This window comes from Gopherus flavomarginatus, chromosome 1, assembly GCF_025201925.1.
Source record: "Gopherus flavomarginatus isolate rGopFla2 chromosome 1, rGopFla2.mat.asm, whole genome shotgun sequence".
Lineage (NCBI taxonomy): Eukaryota > Metazoa > Chordata > Testudines > Testudinidae > Gopherus > Gopherus flavomarginatus.
The window spans coordinates 153,604,429-153,626,671 of record NC_066617.1 but is presented as its reverse complement, the minus strand read 5'-3'; the positions used below and the strand labels follow the sequence as shown (position 1 = coordinate 153,626,671).

The 22,243-nt window shown below is 47.0% G+C and overlaps 1 protein-coding gene across 3 annotated transcripts in view; it reads left to right on the top strand.

The window, feature by feature from the left end:
* CD4 (CD4 molecule) overlaps positions 1-20,715 on the top strand; it is a 57,578-nt gene extending 36,863 nt beyond the window's left edge. For all 3 annotated transcript variants that reach the window (XM_050967439.1, XM_050967430.1, XM_050967447.1), the window contains 9 exons: positions 9,589-9,713; positions 15,831-15,986; positions 16,092-16,253; positions 16,501-16,755; positions 17,363-17,719; positions 17,871-18,107; positions 18,210-18,328; positions 18,624-18,691; positions 20,330-20,715. In XM_050967439.1, coding sequence (XP_050823396.1) covers positions 9,653-9,713; positions 15,831-15,986; positions 16,092-16,253; positions 16,501-16,755; positions 17,363-17,719; positions 17,871-18,107; positions 18,210-18,328; positions 18,624-18,691; positions 20,330-20,360 — 1,446 coding nt within the window. In that variant the 5' untranslated portion in view covers positions 9,589-9,652 and the 3' untranslated portion in view covers positions 20,361-20,715. The remainder of the gene's footprint in view (positions 1-9,588; positions 9,714-15,830; positions 15,987-16,091; positions 16,254-16,500; positions 16,756-17,362; positions 17,720-17,870; positions 18,108-18,209; positions 18,329-18,623; positions 18,692-20,329) is intronic.
* Positions 20,716-22,243: the final 1,528 nt, after the last annotated feature.

The window sequence follows — 22,243 nt, the reverse complement described above, 5'->3', positions numbered from 1 at the left end:
GGACAGAGACTGCCAGCTCCTCAGGGCCAGCTCCAGGCACCAGCTCAGCAAGCAGGTGCTTGGGGCAGCCAAGGGGAAGGGACAGCAGGTCGGGATCTTCAGCAGCAATTTGGCAGCGGGTCCCTCGGTCCCTCTCGGAGGGAAGGACCTGCTGCCGAATTGCCTCTGAAGAAGAAAGCAGCATGGTGAAGCTGCCGCTGATCACAATCGCGGCTTTTTTTTTTCTTCTGCAGCTTGGGGCGGCAAAAACCCTGAGGCCAGCCCTGCAGCTCCTTGTGACTCGGTGCTCCTGTGGCAGCCCTCACTGGAAATACCAAGGTCAAAGTGGGCTGCAAAAGGGAGAGCAAATATTCCCAAGACTGATGAGTAACACTGAAGTTAAACTCCCCAACCAATCACAAACTGTGATTCTGATCCCCCACATTGATTATCAAGAAGCTGAAAAAAGAAATCACACAGCCCCCTTCATTGCATTCCATTTCTCTGGCTCCCAATCAGCACCTACGTCCAGTAAGGTGAGGAGTTATTTAAAAAACTTGGCTCACTATACAACGTTAGTCTGAACCCCAAAGGGCCAGACACACTGCCAGGTCAATATTAGGTTGGATATTACCCAAATACCATGCTGCCAGCCAACCCTTTAGCATCCAAAACTAAAGGTTTATTATAAAGGAAACAGAAAGAACAAGAAGAGAGTTTTTAAATGGTAAAGCAATCACATACATACAGAGACTATCAAAGTCCATAGTAATATTGGTGAGTTTGCTGGCTTAAAAGTCCCTCTGGAGTACATCCACAGCTTGGATGGGTCATTCAGTTCTTTGTTCAGAGTTTCAGTTTGTAGATAAGTCACTCCAGAGGTAAGAAGCAGGACTGAAGACAAAATGGAGATGATGCAGCTGCCTTTTGTAGTCTTTTGCTATGTGGCTTGTACTTTCTGTGTCCTAAAAACAAGCTTCACAGCACTTGGCATGGAACCCTTTGCATTCTTTGTCCACAAACATACCACATGCCTTGATGACTTAGAAGGTGTCTTCCCTGGCTCCTTTCAATGGTTCATTGTACAGTTGATGGCCCTTGATGGGCCATCAAACAGGCTAGGCAGCGCTGATGCCAATCTGTTGGGTGGGGGGGTACAACCCAGAAACACAGCACAGGTTTGGAAATACAGATATACCTACATATCCATAGTTTATTATACAAACATATAAACAAGATTATCATATTTGGCAAAATGTAACTTTTTTGCAGATATCTCACCCAGCATACCTGGTCAGATTCCTTGCAATTTTATTATATTGGTGTCAACAATATCATAAAGTATCCCACATATTCCATACAGTGTCACGCTACTCAGTGAGGGTCATTTACTACAGATGCAGCCTTGGGCCTCATCAGTAACAGACTGGGGGGAAACAGGCCTATCTCAGGCCTGGTCTACACCTAAAACTTAGGTTGATCTAGCTACATTGCACAGAGCTCTGAAAAGTTTTACACCCTGTACAGTGTAGTTAGGTTGCCCAAACCTCCAGCACAGGTAGGACAACAGAAGAAGTATTCTGTCAACCAAGCTACTGCCTCTTGGAGAGGTGGATGTACGATAGTGACAGAAAACCTCCTTCTGTCACTGTAGTAGGTGTCTACGCTACAGTGGCGTAGCTGCAGATGTGCTGCTCTAGTGCTTAGTGTAGAACAGGTGTAGGCAACCTATGGCACATGATTTTCAGTGGCACTTACACTGCCTGGGTCCTGGCCACCAGTCTGGGGTCTCTACATTTTAATTTAATTTTAAATGAAGCTTCTTAAACATTTTAAAACCTTATTTATTTTACATACAAACAAAAGCAAACAAACAAACAACCATACAACCATAGTTTAGTTATATATTATAGACTTATAGAAAGAGACCTTCTAAAAATGTTAAAATGTATTACTGGCACGTGAAACCTTAAATTAGAGTGAATAAATTAAGACTTAGCATACCACTTCTGAAAGGTTGCCAACCACTGGTGTAGACACTACAGCAATGGGAGGAGTTCTTCAGTCACTGCAGTAAATCCACCTCCCCAAGAGGCAATATCTAGATTGATGGAAGAATTCTTTTGGTAACGTAATGTTGTTTACACAAGGATTTAGGCTGTCTATACTTGCAGAGTTTTTGCGCTGTCAGTTTCAACATTGATAGTAAACTGGCGAAAGAAAAGCACTAGTTTGTGTACTCACTTACTTCCACAGGCGTTAGAGGGTGTTTACATTTGCAGCACTTCCATGATGGATGAGATCAGTGCACTGAGGGCAGCTAGCCCACATGGCAGCTCTCTCCATTTTGATGATGGGTCTTGTGAGAAGGGGTGTGTGTGATCGCAGGGCATCCTGGGTCCCTGCACAGCCTCCTCCCCTCCAAACACTGATCAGCTCCAGAAGCTCATCTTTTCTCCAAGCATCTTTCCTCCCTGGAGCAGGCCTTGTCACCTGGCCAGATGATAAGTGAGCACTTGCCAGGAAAATAGGAAGGGGAGTTTCAAAGTTCCCAGGGTTTTACAGGGGGAGGGGTGGATGTCTGTTTACCTGGCATCAGAGCAGCAGAGCTGCTAGCCAGAGTGGTCACTTAGGCACTGTGGGATATCCTCAGGAGGCTAAAAGCTCTGTAAATAGGAAGAATGTGTCTTCACTTGCACATCACCGCAAAAGCATCCTTGGTAAGAGCTGTACACCTCTCATGGAGGTGTTTTGGTTTTTTTGTGTGCGATGAAACTTCTGAGTTTCACTGCAAAAAGTCATTGGCAAGTGCAGACACTCCCACAATTTTTGCCCAAAAAAGAGATTTTTCCACTTTAAATGGCAAGTGTAGACAGGCCCTTACTTTGACTTAACTATAAGTTGCTCAGGGGTGTTGATTTTTCACCCCCCTGAGTGATGTAACTGTGCCGATCAACTTTTCTAGTGTAGACCAGCCATGAGAGGAGACTTGACTATAGTGTATAATTACCTTCATGAGGAGAAAATGCCCGATACTAAATAGCTTTTTAATCTATCAGAGACAGCCAGAACAAGAACCAATGCTTGCAATGTACATCTAAGGAAATTCAAATTAGAAATAATGTATAGGTTGGAACAAACTACCCAGGGAGTGCTGGATTCTCCTTCTCTTGATGTTTTCAGATCAAGGTTGGATGCCTTTCTGGAAGATAGACTTTAGCCAACCACAAGTTACAGGGTCCAATACAGGGATAATGGTGAAATTTAAAGACCTGTGATGTACAGGAGGTCGGACTAGATGATGTAATGATCCCTTCTGGGCTTAAAAATCTATGAAAAAACAGCTCTTATTGTTCCCACCTCCTCTTCTTCTGCATTGAGCAGCTCTTGGCACATACTATATCTTCCATAGTAAAAAAAATTATACCTTTCCCTCCTTCGTGCCTCATGGAGCCTCCACAGGTCTACGCAGACACAGGTTTTACTGATCACTGGAATCACAGCAGTATGCCACACACATCAGTTCAGTAATACATTCTGTTATGCCATTCTCACCATCCTGTTCAGTTCTGCCTTCGCTTTCAGAAGCAGCAGGATTGTCCCCCTCCAGCACAGAGTACACTCTCAGTAGAATAGCCACTGGTTCCCCTCTAAAAGGCCACCTTTGCCAACTCCTGTCCTATATTCCTCTATGCTATTTATAAGGTTAATTTTAATGGCTCTGCTTGGTAAGGAAGTTACTTGGGGTGTTGCCATTAATGAGAGGCATGTCAAACACATACTCTTTGCTTCTGTAGCTAGTATTGGCTTTGAACTGACCCAGACAATGTATTTATCCCATGGGCTATTGAACACCACTATGGGCTTCTCCAGTGTAGGGCAAGGATTCTTCTCCTTAAAGTCACCTTTGATCCTGAATCAATTTTAGATTAAACCAGAGGCTTTCACATCTTGAAACTAACACTCCATGTCTGTTCACAAAGGCTGACTTGGGAGGCAGATCTGAGGAAATAAGCAGCACTCACCCTTACCAGATTCCTTTGCTTCAGCAAACATACTCCTAGTGCAGTTTTTTTTTACATTTTCTGCACATGTTTCCACTGGTTGGACAGACCTAATCTGGCCTGTGTTCTCTCTTGCCACACCTGCCATTTTTGTTTCCCACAACTATGCTCTTTGGAGGCATAATTTTATGATGCTTCTCTTTTCACCGCGGGAACTTCCCCTTGGTTACTTCTTGTATCAAACTCTGATTGCTTTCTTGTGAAGCGTCTTTCATTTTCTCTAGCACAAACTGCTGGTGTGACTGTTGCACCTCCTGTTCCGGACATCAATTGTTATTTTCTGGAAAGTCCCTTCTTTTGAGTTCCAGCTATTAGATGATCTCTTGTATGGTCTGCCTTATTGATACCAAAGTCGCAATGCTCTGCTAGTTCAGATAGGACCCTTATACAAAAAAAGTCCACACTTTTTTCAGGCCTCCACACCTTCCAGTATAAGAATCCCTATTTGTGTATGACACCCCTTTTGGAATTAATACTCAGCTCATTTTCTTTGAATAATGTAAATTGCTATTCTCACCCTCTTCCTTTGTGAAAGCAAATGATTTCCAAGCATTTTCAGCAGCAGAGAGTCCTGTGGCACCTTATAGACTAACAAACGTATTAGAGCATGAGCTTTCGTGGGTGAATGACAACTTCACCCACGAAAGCTCATGCTCCAAAACGTCTGTTAGTCTATAAGGTGCCACAGGATTCTTTGCCGCTTTTACAGATCCAGACTAACATGGCTACCCCTTTGATACTTGACAAGTATTTTCAGCTTCACTCCACAGTGCATCAATTAATGAGCTGACCTGTGGTGCCCCACTTTCTGTGAAGTGCTCCTTCTACTCAGGCTACTTCATGTACTTGGCAAACTAAAAGTCTTTGACGCAGGCTGAACTTTGGCATTTAGTTTTCCTCTTATTTATGTTGATTCACAGCCAGACTGCTTTTGATGTCACTGCATGTGCCAATGGTAAAGAATCACAGAAAAAGTTGCTTTCATCTAACACTGAACAAGGAACTTTATCTGAATAAAGAAAGTAATATTACTTCTAAGGCCCAGTCTGCACTAGAAAATTAAGTTGGCATAACTACATCACTCAAGGGTATAAAAAATCCACATCCCTGAGTGGCATAGTTAAGCTGACCTAAGTCCTTGAATAGACAGTGCTAGGTCAACAGAAGAATTCTTCTATCAACCTAGCTACTGCCTCTTGTGGAGATGGATTACCTACACTGACAAAAGAACACTTCCCATTGGAGTAAGCAGTGTCTACACTGAAGTACTAAAGTGGTGCAACTGTGCCGCTGTCACTGCCAGGTTACAATGGCGCCATTGCTCAGAAGGGGCCCTGACCAGCTCTGCTTGCACTGTGCCCTGAGATCAGCTTCTTGCCCCCTTGCCCTGCTCACCACTTGCTCCTCTCAGCCTGCTGCTGGCCAGCCAAGGGTGCCTCTCCACCCCCAGGCCCCACCTGCCAGCTTCTCTCTGCCTCCTGGCTGGACCCCAGTGAACCTCAGGCTCTGGGCAGTCTCTGCTTCCCACCACCTGTGGTGCCCCACCTGTCCCCCTGGAGCTGAGCCTCCTGGGACTGGTGCAGAAGCCTGGCCCGTCTCAGCCAGATGTGTTGGGGGGACGACAGTGCGGAGGGCTTGGCTGGGCCCCTTCAGGGAAGTGGGTCCTGAGGGAGCCTGGCCGGGGCAGGCCCTGGTCTGGCTGATCACACCACTCCTGAGGGGCTGGAACAATTCCCTGCCCTGGGACCAGCCCTGGCTGCACTGCCGGCTCAGCCAGGCAGACACAGTTGCCTCCCAGAGGGCTGGTGAATGTGGCCAGGAGGCAGGGCGTGAGGGAGTGGGTCTCTGGGGTGCCTAGGGGGGAGTGCTGGGCTGTGAGTGGGCGGAGATGAACTTTGTGTGTTGGGGCACTAGAGAGTGGGGTTTCTGTGTGGGGTACTGGGCAGTTGTGGTAGGGCTTTGGGCAGGGAGGCACAGGGCGCAGGTAATCAGGGGGGTGTTCTGGTGTTGGGTGGGTTGGCGGGTGCATGTGTGGTGTGGTCTGGTCCCACCCCTGAGGGGAAGAGGCATGCTGGCTTCTTCATAGGGCCGGGTGGGCCATTGTGTGTCTGGCAACTGCCAGTTTATAAATAGTGCCTTCACACTGGGCTGGGTGAAAAGGGGCCACTCCTGCCATGCCATGCCCTAGCCAGCCCTCTGCCCCACGCCATGCTCCATTGCCTCCATGGGGACCCACAAATGTGTTTGGCTCTGGGCCCACAAAAGGTTAATCCAGCCCTGGCCGCTGTAGCTTTTTAAGTTCAGCGTCTCCTAAAGTTAATCCAGGGGTAGGCAACCTATGGCACGTGTGCAGAAAGCAGCACACAAGCTGATTTTCAGTGGCACTCACATTGCCCGGGTTCTGGCCACTGGGATCTGCATTTTAATTTAATTTTAAATGAAGCTTCTTAAACATTTTAAAAACCTTATTTACTTTACATACAGCAATAGTTTAGTTATATATTATAGACTTATAGAAAGAGACCTTCTAAAAACGTTCAAATGTATTACTGGCACCCGAAACCTTAAATTAGAGTGAATAAATGAAGACTCAGCCCACCGCTTCTGAAAGGTTGCCGACCCCTGGGCTAATCTGTCCTCCTGTGTCTGTCTTTCTCCTACCTGCACTGCCAGGCTTCTGCCTCAGACCTTCCCCACCCCTCCTGCTACAGAAATAAAGAAGCAGAAAACATATGAGCTGCATAAGGAGGCCTGAGATAGGAGAGCTCCTGGGACTTAAAAGTGTCGCCAGTTTTCATGACTTTATCATGAGTCTCATGATAGTCGGTGATTGTCTTAAAGATCCAGCTCCTGGAGTAACTTTCTAGCCCTCATGGCTGGAGAGAAACACATGACAATGGGAGTCATAGAGGCCCACAAATCAGAGAACAAATAAAAAGAAATCTACATTTAGTATTTTTTAAAATCTCATGATCTTTAATCCAATCTCATGATTTTTGCAACGCTTGGGATTGGCAACAGTGGGACTGTAATGCTCCTTCCCCACCCTAATCCCAGACAGCCAAGCTTCCTGCCTTGAAGAGGAAATTCAGCAGAGCTTAAATTTAGAAACAGGAACAACTCAAATTACCTGCCACTCCCTTACCTTCTGTCCCCAGAACTCCTCTTCCTGCTCTATATCCGGCCCTAACCACGACCACTGCAGTGCGCTAAAGGGGTTACAGATATCCTGCTTCGTGGAACTGAGGAAGCTAGAAGATGAGGAAATGGTGAGGGGGCATGAAAGGAGCCAGAGGGAGGGTAGGGAGAGGTCTGATACCAGAGCATGGTGGCCCCAACACCATCTCTGAAGCCACCTGAGGTATGGGGTTTGTGTTAGGGAAACACAGGAGGCTTTGCTGTCTGGCCCCGTCTGTTCTTCACAAGTCCTGCTTCCCCCCACTGTCCTGTGGTTACATGAGTGACTTTGTTCTCCATCCCCATCCCTCCTGTTTCCTGTAAACCTGCACCATCCCAGGAATACCCAAGGGGGACTTTGCTCTCCTAGCCATGTCTGTCCCTCTTTTCTTCTGTGACTTGCAGCCCCCACATTCCATGGCTGTAAAATCACAAAACACAAGGGCTGCAGGTGAGAAAGATAGATCCAGAGAATGAGGAAGGATGGTAGCAGAGGTAGCAAGGCCAGGGGGAAGAGGGGAGGCCCTCCCACCACTGCAGTGTATAACTGAACCTGTCCCTCTTCCTAGTTCTGCTGCCCCTGTACCATTCCTTCCCTTTCTCGGGATCCATCTATATCACCTGTGACCCTTTCTGTATTTTGTGATTCTGCAGCCATGGAGTGTGTCTTACATACAGTCCACGCTTTGCTCCAAAACGTGAACATTCATTTATGAAAATAAGGGCCAGATTCTCTGGCCCACAAAGTTCATTTTGTACTGTGTAAAGCAGTGCATGATGAACTTAAACAGACCACAGAGTCCCACAGGGCAATTTTCTCTACACCCAGAGAATCTCTGCCAATGGAAAGCTGATGGAGACAGTGAAGATGGGGGAGGGGGCATTCTGGTGAGAGATGGATGCATGTTGAGAGTGGGGGAGGAACTGGTAGACCCAGCAGTAGAAGTTAGAGTAACTGCTGCAAGGCAGCCACAGATCAGGGCTCCAGAACCGGTTCCAATGGCCACTTCCCTGCACTACGGTCAAGCACGGAGGAGAATAGGACCCTACATATTTTTCTAGCTCTTACACTCAGGGTAAGTCTGCACCAGATATGCTACTGCAGCACAGCTACAGAAGCAACAGCTGCCTCGCTGTAGTGCAGACATTTACTACAGCAATGTAGTTCTTCCACAGGCATAGTTAATCCACCTCTCTAAGGCCAGGCCTAAACTACAGACCTAGGTATGTATAACTATGTCGCTCACAAGTGTGTAAAATCCACACCCCTGAGCAATGTAATTATAGCAATGTTAACCCCTGGTGTAGATAGCACTGTATTGACGGGAGAGCTTCTCCCACCGATATAGTTACCTCTTCTCAGGGAGGAGTTTTAACTATGCCGAAAGGAGAGCTCTCTTCCATCGACACAGGAGTGTCTTCACTTAAGTGCTACAGCAGTGTTTTAAGTGTAGACCTGCCCTGAGAGACAGTAGCTAGAATTCTTGCATCAACATAGCAGTGTTCACATTGGGTCTTAGGTCATCTTAACTACATCGCCCAGGGTGTGAACTTTATCAACTTTTTACTCAGACCTTAGTCCTTTGGGTTTTCTTTCCATGATTTTCAGTTAACACCTGTTTATTTCAAACACTGTAAACACTTGGGAGAAAAACTCTCTTTACTACTATTTCTACTCCTTCCCTGCCCCACATTTCTGAGAATCCCAACGAGTCCTCCAGGGAACACCAGACTTGACAGTCATGAGATTTCGAAGGAAAAAAAACAAAAGCAAACTAACTAACCAAAAAAACCCTTTAAAAAGAGCTTTCCAGGCTGTCTATAACCATCACAAAGAAGCAATCAAGGCCAGATTTTTGATCTTTGATCTTAGCCTCCCCTCTGCCCATTCAAGTTCAAAGTTTCCCCTGTCTTCTCAGAGAGGAAGGGAAAGAGGAGATGCAACCTCTATCTGAGGCAAAGGCCTCACCTGCCACCTGGGCGCAGGAACCCCAAAGTGCCTCTCCAGGTGCAGAAAGGCCAACTGCTACTGTGCTGCTGAAAATCCTCCAGCACCCCTCACTCCCACAACTTCGACAGGCAGCAGTTACATATGATAATACAGAAACCTGCAGCCCCAGGAGAACCCGAAATCTAGGGACAGTGTACAATACACTGAATTCGATATCAAACTCCAGGGAGAACACACTGGCTGGCTTCTTCATTGTCATGTTGAATTCACCTGACTGTGTGATAGAATTTCCACCTAGCTGTGCTGTAGCATAGCAGACACAAGGGGCATTGACCAAGTACATAGGCCCAGCCATGGAGCCACAAGACTTGGAAAATAAACCACTATTAATAGTTCATTTGGGTTTTTCCGCATTAGGATCCCTTTACCTGGATGATATTTCCAGCTCACAGTTCACGGAGGGAAGGAACAATCCAAGAGGATGGACCCATTCAGCGTCATGGCAAACAGCATCCTGGCTGTCTTCACTGTGACGCAGCTCGGTGAGTCCCTGGCTGGGCAGGGTGTGGTGCAGCAGCTTGGGTATTTTTCATCTCTTTACAATCTCCTGATTTCCTGATTCAAACTAAACAAGTTTTGCCCCTTTTCAAAATGGCTGCCATCTCCGATTACTGACAATGGGACTGAATCCACAAGCCTAAGATGGCCTTATTAAGTAAAAGTGAGGCGACCGCTATGCAACTACATTTGATAATACAGAAAACTGCAGCTCCAGGAGAACTGGAAATCTAGGGACAGCGTAAAATACACTGAATTTGATATCAAACTCCAGGGAGAACACATTGGCTGGATCACCACACCAGAGAAGATAGCCCCTTTTAGGGTGTGTCTTCCCTGAACAGGTAACTCAGATGATCAGCACCCGTGTTTGAGTACCTGGGTTAACCTAGCCTGGGTGTGAGCAGCCGTACTTCAAAACCATAACCTGTATGACTGTGATCTCACTGCCACTGCATTTACCCATGTGTGTCTCTAGGACTCCTGGGGCCACATCCCAGGGTTCTTTATACCGCAGTAAGCTGAGCTGTTCCATAATTCCTTCCCAGTGAATTGTGGGAGGACGCAGGGCAGCGGGGGAGAGGGGAAGATTGTCGAAAGGCACTGGAGGTCTATAAATACTTGAGTGATTTAGCCTGTCTCCTCCCTGCAAAGGGGGTGGCTTACTTGGGCACTAGCCAGTACCCCTAGCCAGGCCAATTAACCCATGCGGAAAGCACCACTAAACTTAGGTGAGAGGGTTTTGTGAGTGGACAGGAGGGGGGTTAGAAGCAGCACCTGGGTGAGAGCCTGGGTTAACTCTGCAGTGAAGATTTAATTCACTACTGAAGATCCATTAGATGGAAATGTCAAAGTTAGAATCAGGACTCACAATTTGTCAGACCACTCTGTTTTATTAGCGCAGCGCTCCGCCAATAACACCCAAATAATGTGAGTGGCCATGCAAGACCCAAACAGTCTTATTTATACAGATAAAAGAGCGGGAATTAGACAAAGGGACAAAGAAAGCAAAACAGTAAAATTCACCTGGGACACAGCATGCATATCCTACTTTCTTACTAACTCTTATCGATCTAAGGCTAATACTTCACCAATTGCCCTTAAACAGTGCAATTGTTCTATGTTAATGTCTGTATTCCTGACACCTGGATTGCAGCATTCCAACAGTTTTGCTTAAAGGTACAGACAGCATTTCTTTAATCCTTTCTATTTTCACAATATAATTCATTCTACTTTCACAGAAACAACCTTCAGTCTCCACTGAGCTGTGCTGGAGTCAGACTGATGACCATCTCTGTAACCCATTGGCAATGGCCTGAGGCATCCATCCCTCAATTAATGTTAGCGTAGAGGGGATCCCATAAGACAAATATTACATACAAGAACATGGAGGTTTTAACATCAAACAGTAGGAGATGCTGGAACTAATGCTTGCTATGGAACCTAGCCCTTGTCTGCACATGTGTTATGAAACAGTCTTTCATAACGTGATCACTGAGTATTTTTTCCACATGGATTTTTTAGCAGGACAAGAACCCTTGGCTTTTCAGAATCACAGCACAGATCTCCTTGTGCTAAAGGAATAAGCTGGACATACACAAGTCCATGGGTCTGGATCTAATGCTGATCCAAGGGTGCTGAAGGAGATGGCTGATGTGATTGCAGAGCCATTGGCCATTATCTTTGAAAACTCCTGGCGATCTGGGGAGGTCCCAGACAATTGGAAAAAGGCAAATATAGTGCTCATATTTAAAAAAGGGAAGAAGGAGAATCCAGGGAATTACAGACCAGTCAGCCTCACCTCAGTACCTGAAAAAATCATGGAGCAGGCCCTCAAGGAATCCATTTTGAAGCACTTGGAGGAGAGGAAGGTGATCAGGAACAGTCAACATAGATTCACGAATGGCAACTCATGGTTGCCTTCTGCAATGAGATAACTGGCTCTGTGGATATGGGGAAAGTAGTGGATGTAACATGATATATCTTAACTTTAGCAGAGCTCTTTATACAGTCTCCCACAGTATTCTTGCCAGCAAGTTGAAGTATGGATTGGATGAATGGACTATAAGGTGGATAGAAAGCTGGCTAGATCGTTGGGCTCAATGAGTAGTGATCAGTGGCTCGATGTCTAGTTGGCAGCCGGTATCAAGTGGAGGCCCCATGGGTTGGTCCTGGGGTGGTTTTATTCAGCAACTTCACTGATGATCTGGATGATGAGATGGATTGCACCCTCAGCAAGTTTGCGGATGACACTAAGCTTGGGGGAGAGGTAGATACACTGGAGGGTAGAGATAGGGTCCAGAGTCACCTAGACAAATTGGAGGATTGGGCTAAAAGAAATCTGATGAGGTTCAGCAATGACAAGTGCAGAATCCTGCACTTAGGACGGAAGAATCCCATGCACCACTACAGACTGGGGACTGACTGGCTAAGCAGCAGTTCTGCAGAAAAGGACCTGGAGATTACAGTGGATGAGAAGCTAGATCTGAGTCAACAGTGTGTCCTTGTTGCCGAAAATGCTAACAGCATATTGGGCTGTATTACTAGGAGCATTGCCAGCAGATCGAGGGAAGTGATTATTCCCCTCTATTCAGCACTGGTGAGGCCATATCTGGAGTATTGCATCCAGTTTTGGGCCTCCACTACAGAAAGGATGTGGACAAATTGGAGAGAGTTCAGCAGAGCGCAATGAAAATGATTAGGGGGCTGGGGCATGTGGCTTACAAGGGGAAGCTGAGGGAACTGGACTTATTTAGTCTGCCGAAAAGAAGAGTGAGGGGGGATTTAATAGTAGCCTTCAATTACCTGAAGTGGGGTTCCAAAGAGGATGGAGCTAGGCTGTTCTCAGTGGTGGCAGATGACAGAACAAGGAACAACGGTCTCAAGTTGCAGTGGGGGAGGTTTAGGTTGGATATTAGGAAAAACTATTTCACTAGGAGGGTGGTGAAGCACTGGAATGGGTTACCTAAGGAGGTGGTGGAATCTCCATCCTTAGAGGTTTTTATGGCCTGGCTTGACAAAGACCTGGCTGCGATGATTTAGTTGGGGTTGGTCCTGCTTTGAGCAGGGGGTTGCACTAGATGATTTCCTGAGGTCTCTTCCAACCCTAATCTTCTATGATTCTTTAGGTGGACCAACTACTAGAGGGTGGTGTGTCACCCACTCTGGGAACTACTCAGATATTTCGCAGCTAGCTCTGGGAGGGGAGTATGATCTAGTGTTTACAGACAGGCTGGCCGGACACATCGGTGTATGACAGGTTTTTTTATTATTATTGTTTAAAGAAGCAGTTTGCAGGGTGGTTGGTATTTGGGTCTCCTATGTTAGAGGCCTGGGTTCTATTCTCAGTTCTGCTAGAAATTACCTTATCTATAAAGTGGGTGGGATAATAATTGCCTCTTCCATAGTGTAGAGGTATGAGGTCTTGGTGTCCCCTAGACTACAGAGTATTTTTGTACAAAGGGTCTGTCTGTTCAGGATACAGGCTGCGGGCTGGCTCAGGGAGGTAGGACAGATTCCTAAATGTAGGACTGTCCTGCAAAATTTAAGATGAGTCTATATAGTCAGACATCAGCTCTCTGCCATCAAGAATAGGAGAGGCAAGGGGGCTCTGCCCCCAAGCAGCCAAACGAGAGACCTCCTGCACTTTTGTGTGTATGTTTCAGTTTGAATATTGAACCTGAAATGACAACATACAGATTGGGGCTGGGCAACTTCCCTATAAAAATCAGAATGCAGGTGCAAACCAGTGTGGTTTATTATTTTTTTAAAAAAACATAATTTTTAAACCAACCTCATGATTTGAGGGGGAAGGGAGTCTGAGTTTGGAGTTTTGAATGCATGATGTTGGCAATGCTGCAGCAGGGAGACTTTGCACTGACTGAAGTGATAAGATGTCATGATATTGGGGCAAGGGTGCCAAGACTGGTTCTGGTCCTGTGAGTCAGGACTCCCAATAACCTGTGGAACTCTTTGTAAGGGACCTGACCTTTGGGCACTATCACATTGAATACAGCACCAATCCCAATCACTCACCACAAAGTGCAGGAGGGAAAATACTGTCCCCTGCAGCATCCCACCACAATCCCTGTGATGTTTCCTATGAAGGGATTTGCTGTAACAGACTCAATTTTGTCTCTTGTTGTGATTTGATTGGAGCCCTTGCCATACGTAGTGTTTTTCTTAAAACCCCAGCTCCAGGAATGGAGAATGGTTGCACAAGACTCTCAGCTTTCAATTAGAAAAAAAGAGGTTTTGCCTCTCCAATTTAGAGAAAAGCTTGAAAACCTGACCCGAGTGTGGCCTGAAAACACCAAAACAGAAAACAAAGAAAAAGAACCGGTCACTAATTTTATTTTTAAAAAATCTCATGATTTTTATTCTCATGACTTTTTGTGGCCTGACTCGTGATTTTTGAAGGCAATGCTGCAGCCTTCTGGAGACACAGGCCCAGGAAGAAGTTTGTATATATGTGTAAAACAGAACAGAATCTCTGTCAGCTAGGGAAAGAGAGAGAAGGAAACGTAGGGAGGGTGTGCAGGAATGGAAAAAAATGGGGCAGAAAGAAGAGAGAGCCACGGGAGAGAGAAATGAAGGGAGGAAATCCAAGCGGGGGAATGGAGAGTAAGATCAGCACGAGTGGGAAGAAAGGTAAGAGAGAAAGACAAAGACAGAGATGGCTGTAACTCCAGGTTGGGACAGAAAGTGTCAGAAACAGAGATGGAGACAAACACAAGCATACTAGGATTTAGGCGACACTCACTTAGGGCTGGTCTACACTGGGTGAGAGGGGATCGATCTAAGATACGTAGCTGAAGTCGAAGTATCTTAGATCAATTTACCTCTCGTCCTCATGGTGTGGGATCAACGTCCGCGGCTCCCCCTGTCGTCTCTGCTACTGCCGTTTGTGCTGGTGGAGTTCCGGAGTCAACAGGAGCACTTTCGGGGATCAATATATGGCGTCTAGATGAGACGGGATATATCGATCCCCAAGAAATTGATCGCTACCCACTGATATGGCGGGTAGTCTAGACATACCCTTAGGCTTTCAGCTCCCCAGCTATCACCTCTCTTGGATGAAGACCCATGTCTCTCTTCCTCCTGACTGGGGTATTGCCAGGCTGCACAGTTCCCTACCTACACTGTGAATTCCCTAGTAAGGATTGCCTACAAGGATAATGACGGCACTGTGCTTTCTCTCCAGAGGATATGAACAGGGTAATTGCTAGCAGTTAGAAGTTACCACACAGGTCTTTCTAAGCCAATACATTTATTCCTAAGGCAAAAGCAATACAGAGAAAACATGCTAAAAACAAAAGAAGTATTTAGCAGTGATCATCCCACCTCTAACAAGGGCTCTGGTAGGAGTCTGTCCTTCAAACCCCACACAGGGTTTTCCCTGTGGTTACAAGTCCATAACTGTCCCAGAGTCAGACCCAGAACGACCATGAATAGGTCAGTCTCTTCTTTATACACCTTGGGCCTTTCATCTTGAGATTCCAGGGGCAGATGATCAGCAAATAATGGTCCCCTCTTCAGGGCACAGCTTCATAAGGCTGGATTTTCACATTCACCTCCCCCGGAGAGTCCCCAGACAAACCACTGGACACTGTCCCCAAAAGTCCATTCTTGTCTGGCACATTGGTCAATACAGTTCTTTGAAGTTCATAACAGTTCCCAGGGTTTACATCACAGCTCACCCCTAGAGAGGTTACATACATCCCAGCCCACAATCATACATAACCTTTGCATTTAATTCAATGTATTTAAACTTAATCCAGATATATGTACACTTAATTCAGTAAGGTTTTTCATGGATATTGCAGGAAAATGCCACATCTGTCACCGTTTGTTAGATAGATAGATAGATAGATAGATAGATAGATTTATTTTATGGAAGAGAGTTGAGGTGGTTGGAATGAGGAGACTAGAGATTTTGGAAAGACTGCAAGAAGAAAAAGAGCAAGTAAAAATGAGGTAGACTCCCAGGAAGGAGTGTGGGGGATTAGGAGGTTTGGGGTCCATTTTCATGGAGACGGGGTATTATTTTTGCCACTGTAATGACTGTTCCTTCCCCCATTATTTTGGGGAGTCTCTTTCAGGTCTGATCCCCATTATGGCTGAGGGAGAGACAACAGTGTTTGGTGCTGTTGGGGAACAGGTGATTCTGCCCTGTATTGACAAATCCCAGAGTGATGGGGTGATCTGGAAATACAATGAACAAGTTGTGATCCAGCATCAGGCACGCCTCTTGAGAGGTAGAATTCCAAATTCACCACACCCTTGTCCCTCATACAGGGCTAGAGAATCCCCTCTCTCCTGGGGAACAGCTTTCACCCACAGCCTTTTTATTCTCCCCAAAGGCAGAACTCGGTTGATCAATCGATCTGAATTAAATAAACAGGAGATAGCCAAGGGGAACTTCTCCCTGACACTGTCACAGCTGGAGCACTCTGATGCTGGCAAGTACGTCTGTGTAGTCGGTTCCAGAACTTTCAAGGAGGTCCAGTTGCAGGTGTTTGAAGGTGAGTGATCCGGGACAGTGAGATGAGAGTGCAAGGAGCTTTGAGACAACACTTTGCTGAGGTCCCTGTCCTTTGTCCATTTCCTCTGGCGTGAGCTATCACAGATCCCTTTCCTCTAGCTAGCCCTGCCTCCTCAGATTGCCCTTCTGCTGAGATTCCCATGCTCACCTTCAGTCCCAGCCCCTCCCCTGGAGGAAGCTGGTGGAGGACAGGACTCACTGGGTGGGCTCTCTCTCTCTCTTCACAGTTACAGGCTCTCCTAGTGACTACCTCCTGCAGGGTGAAAATCTCACGCTGAGCATACAAGGTTCCTCAAGTGCCAGTGTCACCTGGTCCAACAACCACAAGGTTAAAGTGACAGCCACTCAGTCAAGAGAACTGAAGAATGGTGGACGCACTCTGCAGATGCACAACCTCCAGGCTGAGGACAGTGGGACCTGGATGTGCCACATCACATCCCTGTCTGCTAAGCTGGACATACCCTATAAGGTGCTGGTGATAGGTAAGAGAAGCATGGATCTGAGTCTCAGAACTTTGCAGCTGCCTAGAAAATGCAGAAGATGGTGGATAAATCTAAACATATCCCATCTCCTCCTCACACACAAGCCCAGGGAAAGGTCACAGTCCATTACCTGGATTCCTAGTTCCCAGTGTCCTGAGAAATGCAGCACCAGGGCCTTCCTCACAGGATCTCCAGACTCACAGACCCCTCAGCACTGGAAGTTGGCTCCTGAGCTCCTGTTCCTTGGCTCAGTCTCACCCTGTTCCCCCTTGTTTACCTAAACAGACCCCCTCCCCCAGAGATTTGTGCATCTCAGACTCATGCAGATGATTCTCATTTCCTTGTCCCAGTTGTAGCTTTGCTTAGCTGGATGGATTTAGCCCTTTGAATCTCTCCCAAGAACCCAACTCTTCTGGCCTCCTGAACTGTTGTGGCTCTTCTCTGAGCTCCTCCAGAACTGAGCACAATAACCCAGATGGGATCTCCCTAGAGCTAGACAGTGGGACAGACTATCTCCTCCTTGCTCCATGGTGAAGTTGCAAAACTGATGATGAGACTATTGCTCCCCACACTTCTATATGTTCTCCTCTTTGTGCTCTGAATTCAGGTTTTCATAATTTGAACCAGGAGACGCTCTACAAAGCTGTTAATTCCACTGTGTCCTTCTCCTACTCTCTGAGCACTCACCTGCTGCAGATAAGAGAGCTGGAGTATGTCGGGGTAGGCTTGGAATGGAAACCAATGATAGACAGCAAGTACCAGGAGAAGTTTAAGTTCAATGTCACCTCTAAAGAGCTGCTCTTGTCTAAGCAAATGGTCAACATGCAGGTTACATGGAAACCCAGAAATCCCCTGGAAGTGAAACTGCCCAAAGTCCAGTTCGAGGATGCTGGATGGTATCAGTGCCAGCTCACAGTCAGTCGTGGCCGTGTGGAGAAGGCCATCCACCTGGTGGTGATGACAGGTGAGAGGAAGTTGTGGCCCCTATGGACACTGCAGAGGAAGTCGGGCCGGAGTATGGGTGGTGCCCCCCAAAAAGGTGCCTACAATCTGGAGACCCCTGAGACTCTGTCAGATCCCCTCATTTGCATGTCCCCCTCTTGTTCTCTTTGCAGTCTCTGCTGACCCTGTTGGGCCGCTCTCCAAATGGGCTAACATGACCCTGCTCTGCAAGCTCTCGGCTCCTATCCCATCTAATGCCCAGCTGTTCTGGGAGCATGTGAACGGGACGGAGAAGAAATTAAATAAGTCGGGATACAGTGAGGTGATGGTGAAGACCAAGACTGTGGGGCTGTGGAGATGCAGCCTTAAGGTGGAGAATAACATGATAACCAGCATTGACTACACTGTGGGTAGGGAGACCACCATCAGTTCCTCCATTCAAAGCCCCATGCTATCTCTCTCTGTCTCTCTCTATGTCTGTCTCTCCAATTCTCTCACTTCTCTCTCCACAGTGAAGGCTGCTGAATGGAATATCTATGTGCTGATCCCGGTAGTGGTTGGAGTCAGCATAGTGCTGCTTCTCCTTGCAAGCCTATTTATTTTCATCTTTATTGCCTGGCAGCAGAGGAGGGTGAGTTCCCAAGTCCCAGCAGACAGCAAAGGAGGAAAGTCCCTCCATTGCACTCAGGATGAGTCTCGGAGGATTCTCCCCTTCAGAGAAGCAGGTGGGAGGGAACTAGGAATCACCACCCCTGGAGAAGGGACTCTTAAAATAGCTATATCCCAGTTAAATCTCTGAGGAGTGAGGCAGATAAAATCTGTACTGTCATGGCAGGCAGAGGGTTTGAAACCACCAGCCACTGTGGAGGGTAAAACTTTAAACACAGAAATGTGGGTTCATGCCACACTCCTTTCTCTCCTGGCAGCGACGGGCTGAAAAGATGGCACAAGCCAGGCGAGACTTGATTGAAAGGAGAATATGTCAGTGTCAACGGTAAGTACAAATCCAGGCCCCTCTAACTAGGGAGAGATTCTGGCCTCAAGAGAATGAGGCTGGCTGCTAGCTCAGGGATGGGGGAATAGGACATGGGGCCTTTCACTTCAGGCTGTGTCTAGACTGTAGTTCCCTCAGTTGCAATTAGATACCTCAGTTCTGATAAAACACAAATCAGTGCATCCTCACAGTATTCACACTCATGTTAAGTGGCTTTACGGTTACATGTCAAATCTACACTAGCACTGCATTGGCTTGTGTTAGCGGCAATTTCTTCTGGGCATTCATCCCAGAATTCCTAGTGTTGTTCCAAACTGCAGTATGTTATGAGTGATTACCAATAGCCTTCTGGGAGGCCTCAAAGGTGCCCAGAGGGATTGTGGGAGGAGAAGACAAATTCCCAGAATCCCTATAACAATGTCCAAGTAAACCAACACATGCTGCTTCACTTGCTGACTGCTTTCATGAGAACAAGGGTTTCTCACTGAGTGAAGAGCTGGCATTTCCTAGGATTTGGTGATTCTATGCTCTGAGGCAGCAGAAGCAGGTGTGGAGAGACAGTGGCAGCTGTGCAGTCATTACTAGCAGAGAGCCATGTAGTGGCAATCTTAGCTGGAAGAGACTGTTGTGTGTTGATCCCCGTAGAGGGGCAACAGACCTAATCTATCTGAATTGCCCAAGCAATGGCATGTACTAGTGAGTGGTGTAGAGTTTCTGGACAAGCACTCAGTGCTCACAAGCTATTTTGGGCCAAACCCATAAGTACAGAGTGGTGGGGGCTGCATCATTGTTCTCCAGTCCTGGGATGTCCAGCGGTGGCCGGAGAACGTCCGGTCAAGGAAGGCCATGTTTCTGAAAGCCCAGGGCAATGCCTCCTTATGCACAATGATTGCTCTGTGAGGAAGATGATTGCTGTTATGGTTGCACCTTTCACATTTGCAAAAGCAGCAGTGAGCTTTCTAGGCCTGCCTGGATTGCCAAGATTGAACTGCTTGCTTCAGTCTTTAGGTGGTCAGAAACTAGATCTCTTGAACCCCATAATGGGAAAACTATTGCCAACAACATAAGAGATCCTGTCATATGCTGGATTTATATGCAGAGTACACTAGTGAACTTTAAGAGTTTTATTTGCCTTCTTATCACTTGTCATTAAATATTACTAAGTTCCTAGTAAATGTACTTTTAGGTGGGAGTGAGGGCTGAGTGAAAGAAACATAGTGGTGATTATGTGCTGGGGGACAGAAACGTAGCTCTGCTTTCATCTGTTTTTATGTGAGTGCAGGTAGCACAGTTATTTATGATTCTAAAGAAGCCCTTATTAGAAAAAGACAAAACAGTACTACTACATCCAAAAACAGAACGAGCTGTGCAAAACGTGAAGCAATACAGTCACTCTGTAACTCCCCTAAAGAGCTCAGTGCAGCCACATTGGAAATGAAGAGCATTAAGTCACACAAATGCCTAATCAACGAAATATTGCACTTCCCCTCAGCTATGTAAAGTATTCTGTGTTCTATGCCTTCCAGTCTGGCCAGAGGTCAGGAGACTGGCAGGCTCAGTGGGGTCACTGCATAGAGTAGGGGGCATTTCACCTCTACAATACGAGAGCTCATGCTGTTTAATTTCTTTCTCTTGCAGTCTGCTGAAGAATGACTATTCCGATGCTTGAGACAGAAGGGTGAATGAAGTCTCTGCCAGGGATAAGCCATCTTGCAGCCCACTTTGCTTGCTTGGATCCAACTCACCTTTCCTTCCTCAAGTGCGATGCTTTGTTCTTTCATCTTTCTCCCAGCCTCATTACCAAGAAGAGATCTTATTAGGTGTGGATGGGTTAGAGTGAGCAGGACAAGCACCCACCCCACGGTGATGGCTAAGCCCCAACTCCATCAGGGAATGTACTGAATGTAAGGTATACACAGATGTATTTTGTGCATATGCTTGATTTGACCTCCTGGATTTTATCTCAGATGTTTCCTGTATCTGCTCCAAATGAAATAAATCATTTTAGAGTTTTCATTGCAAAATCTGACTTTATTTGCCTGATGCACCAAACAACTCCATCTAATATAACCCCTACCACTGGCCTTCCCAAACACCCCCAGCCTGCCCTCTCCCCACAACCCACCTGCCCTGCTGCCAGAAACCCTCCTTGATTCCTGCATCCTGTGATCCCTTCCTTGCCTCCTTGCCCCAGCCACTGCCTTCCCGCCAGTGACAAGGAATGCTGGAGACTTTCCCTTAACTTGGTATTTCCATGCTTCCAAGGATTTGGGATGGGTCCTGAGGTATCCTTACTGTCACTAACCATAGGTTTTGTTTGTTAATTTACTGGTTTTTACAGAAGGTTGGTTACCAGGTTGAGTAGCTCCCCAGTGGAAGCTGCACCAGGTTGTGCTGACCCTTCTGAGAGGTGCCCCAGGAAGGTCCGTGTCTCCACTGAAGGGATAGTGGCAGTAATCATGCCAAGTAAACCAGCTGTATTTAGCCTTACTCCTAACAGTCCACCCCGGGGACATTAAGGACAACCACAGCTTCACATATGGTGACCTTCAAGAGCCACAGTTGGGGGGTGTATGTGGCTAAACTGGACATGAATGTTCTTTCCCCCTTGATAATTTTTAATTGGAGATATACCAATTTCCTAGAGCTGGAAGGGACCTTGAAAGGTCATTGAGTCCAGCCCCCTGCCTTCACTAGCAGGATCAAGTACTGATTTTGGCCCCTGATCCCTAAGTGGCCCCCTCAAGAACTGAACTCACAACCCTGGGTTTAGTAGGCCAATGCTCAAACCATTGAGCTATCTCTCCCCCTATTCTGGTCTATTCTGTATTATCCAGCACTTTACCCACCGGAAAGCTCTAGAAACAGGCATTTCTGATATCTCCCAATACAAATCTTCAATAGGGCTGGCAGGTGTCCAGTTTTCAACCAGAACACCTGGTCAAAAGGGGACCCTGGTGGCTCCAGTCAGCACTGCTGACCAGGCCATTAAAAGTCCAGTTGGTGCAGGACCAGCAGGCTTCCTACTTGGCTGTGCATGGCTCCCCATAAGTGGTGACATGTCCCTGCTGCTCCTGGGTGAGGGAATGGCCATGGGGGGTCCATGCACTGCCCCCACTCTCTGAGTGCTGGCTCCACAGCTCCTATTGGCCTGGAACCACGGCCAATGGGAGCTGTGGGGGCAGTGCCTGGGGGTAGAGGCAGCACACAGAGCCACCTGGCCGCAATTCTGCCTAGGAGCCGAGGGACAAGTCACTGCTTGCAGGGAGCTGCCCGAGGTGAGCGCTGCCTGGATCCAGTACCCTGAAACACCTCCTGCACCCCAATCCCCTGCTCCAAGCCCTCTTCCACACTCAAAATCCTTCCCACAGCCTGCACCTTGTACCCCCTCCCACACCCCATCCCCCAGTCCTGAGCTCCCTCCTGCACTCAAACTCTCTCTCAGAGCCCAACCCCCTGCACCACTTTCCTCATTCTGAACCCCTTGGCTCCAGCCTGGAGCTCCCTCCTGCACCCCAAACCTCTCATCCCCAGTCCCATCCCAGAACCTGC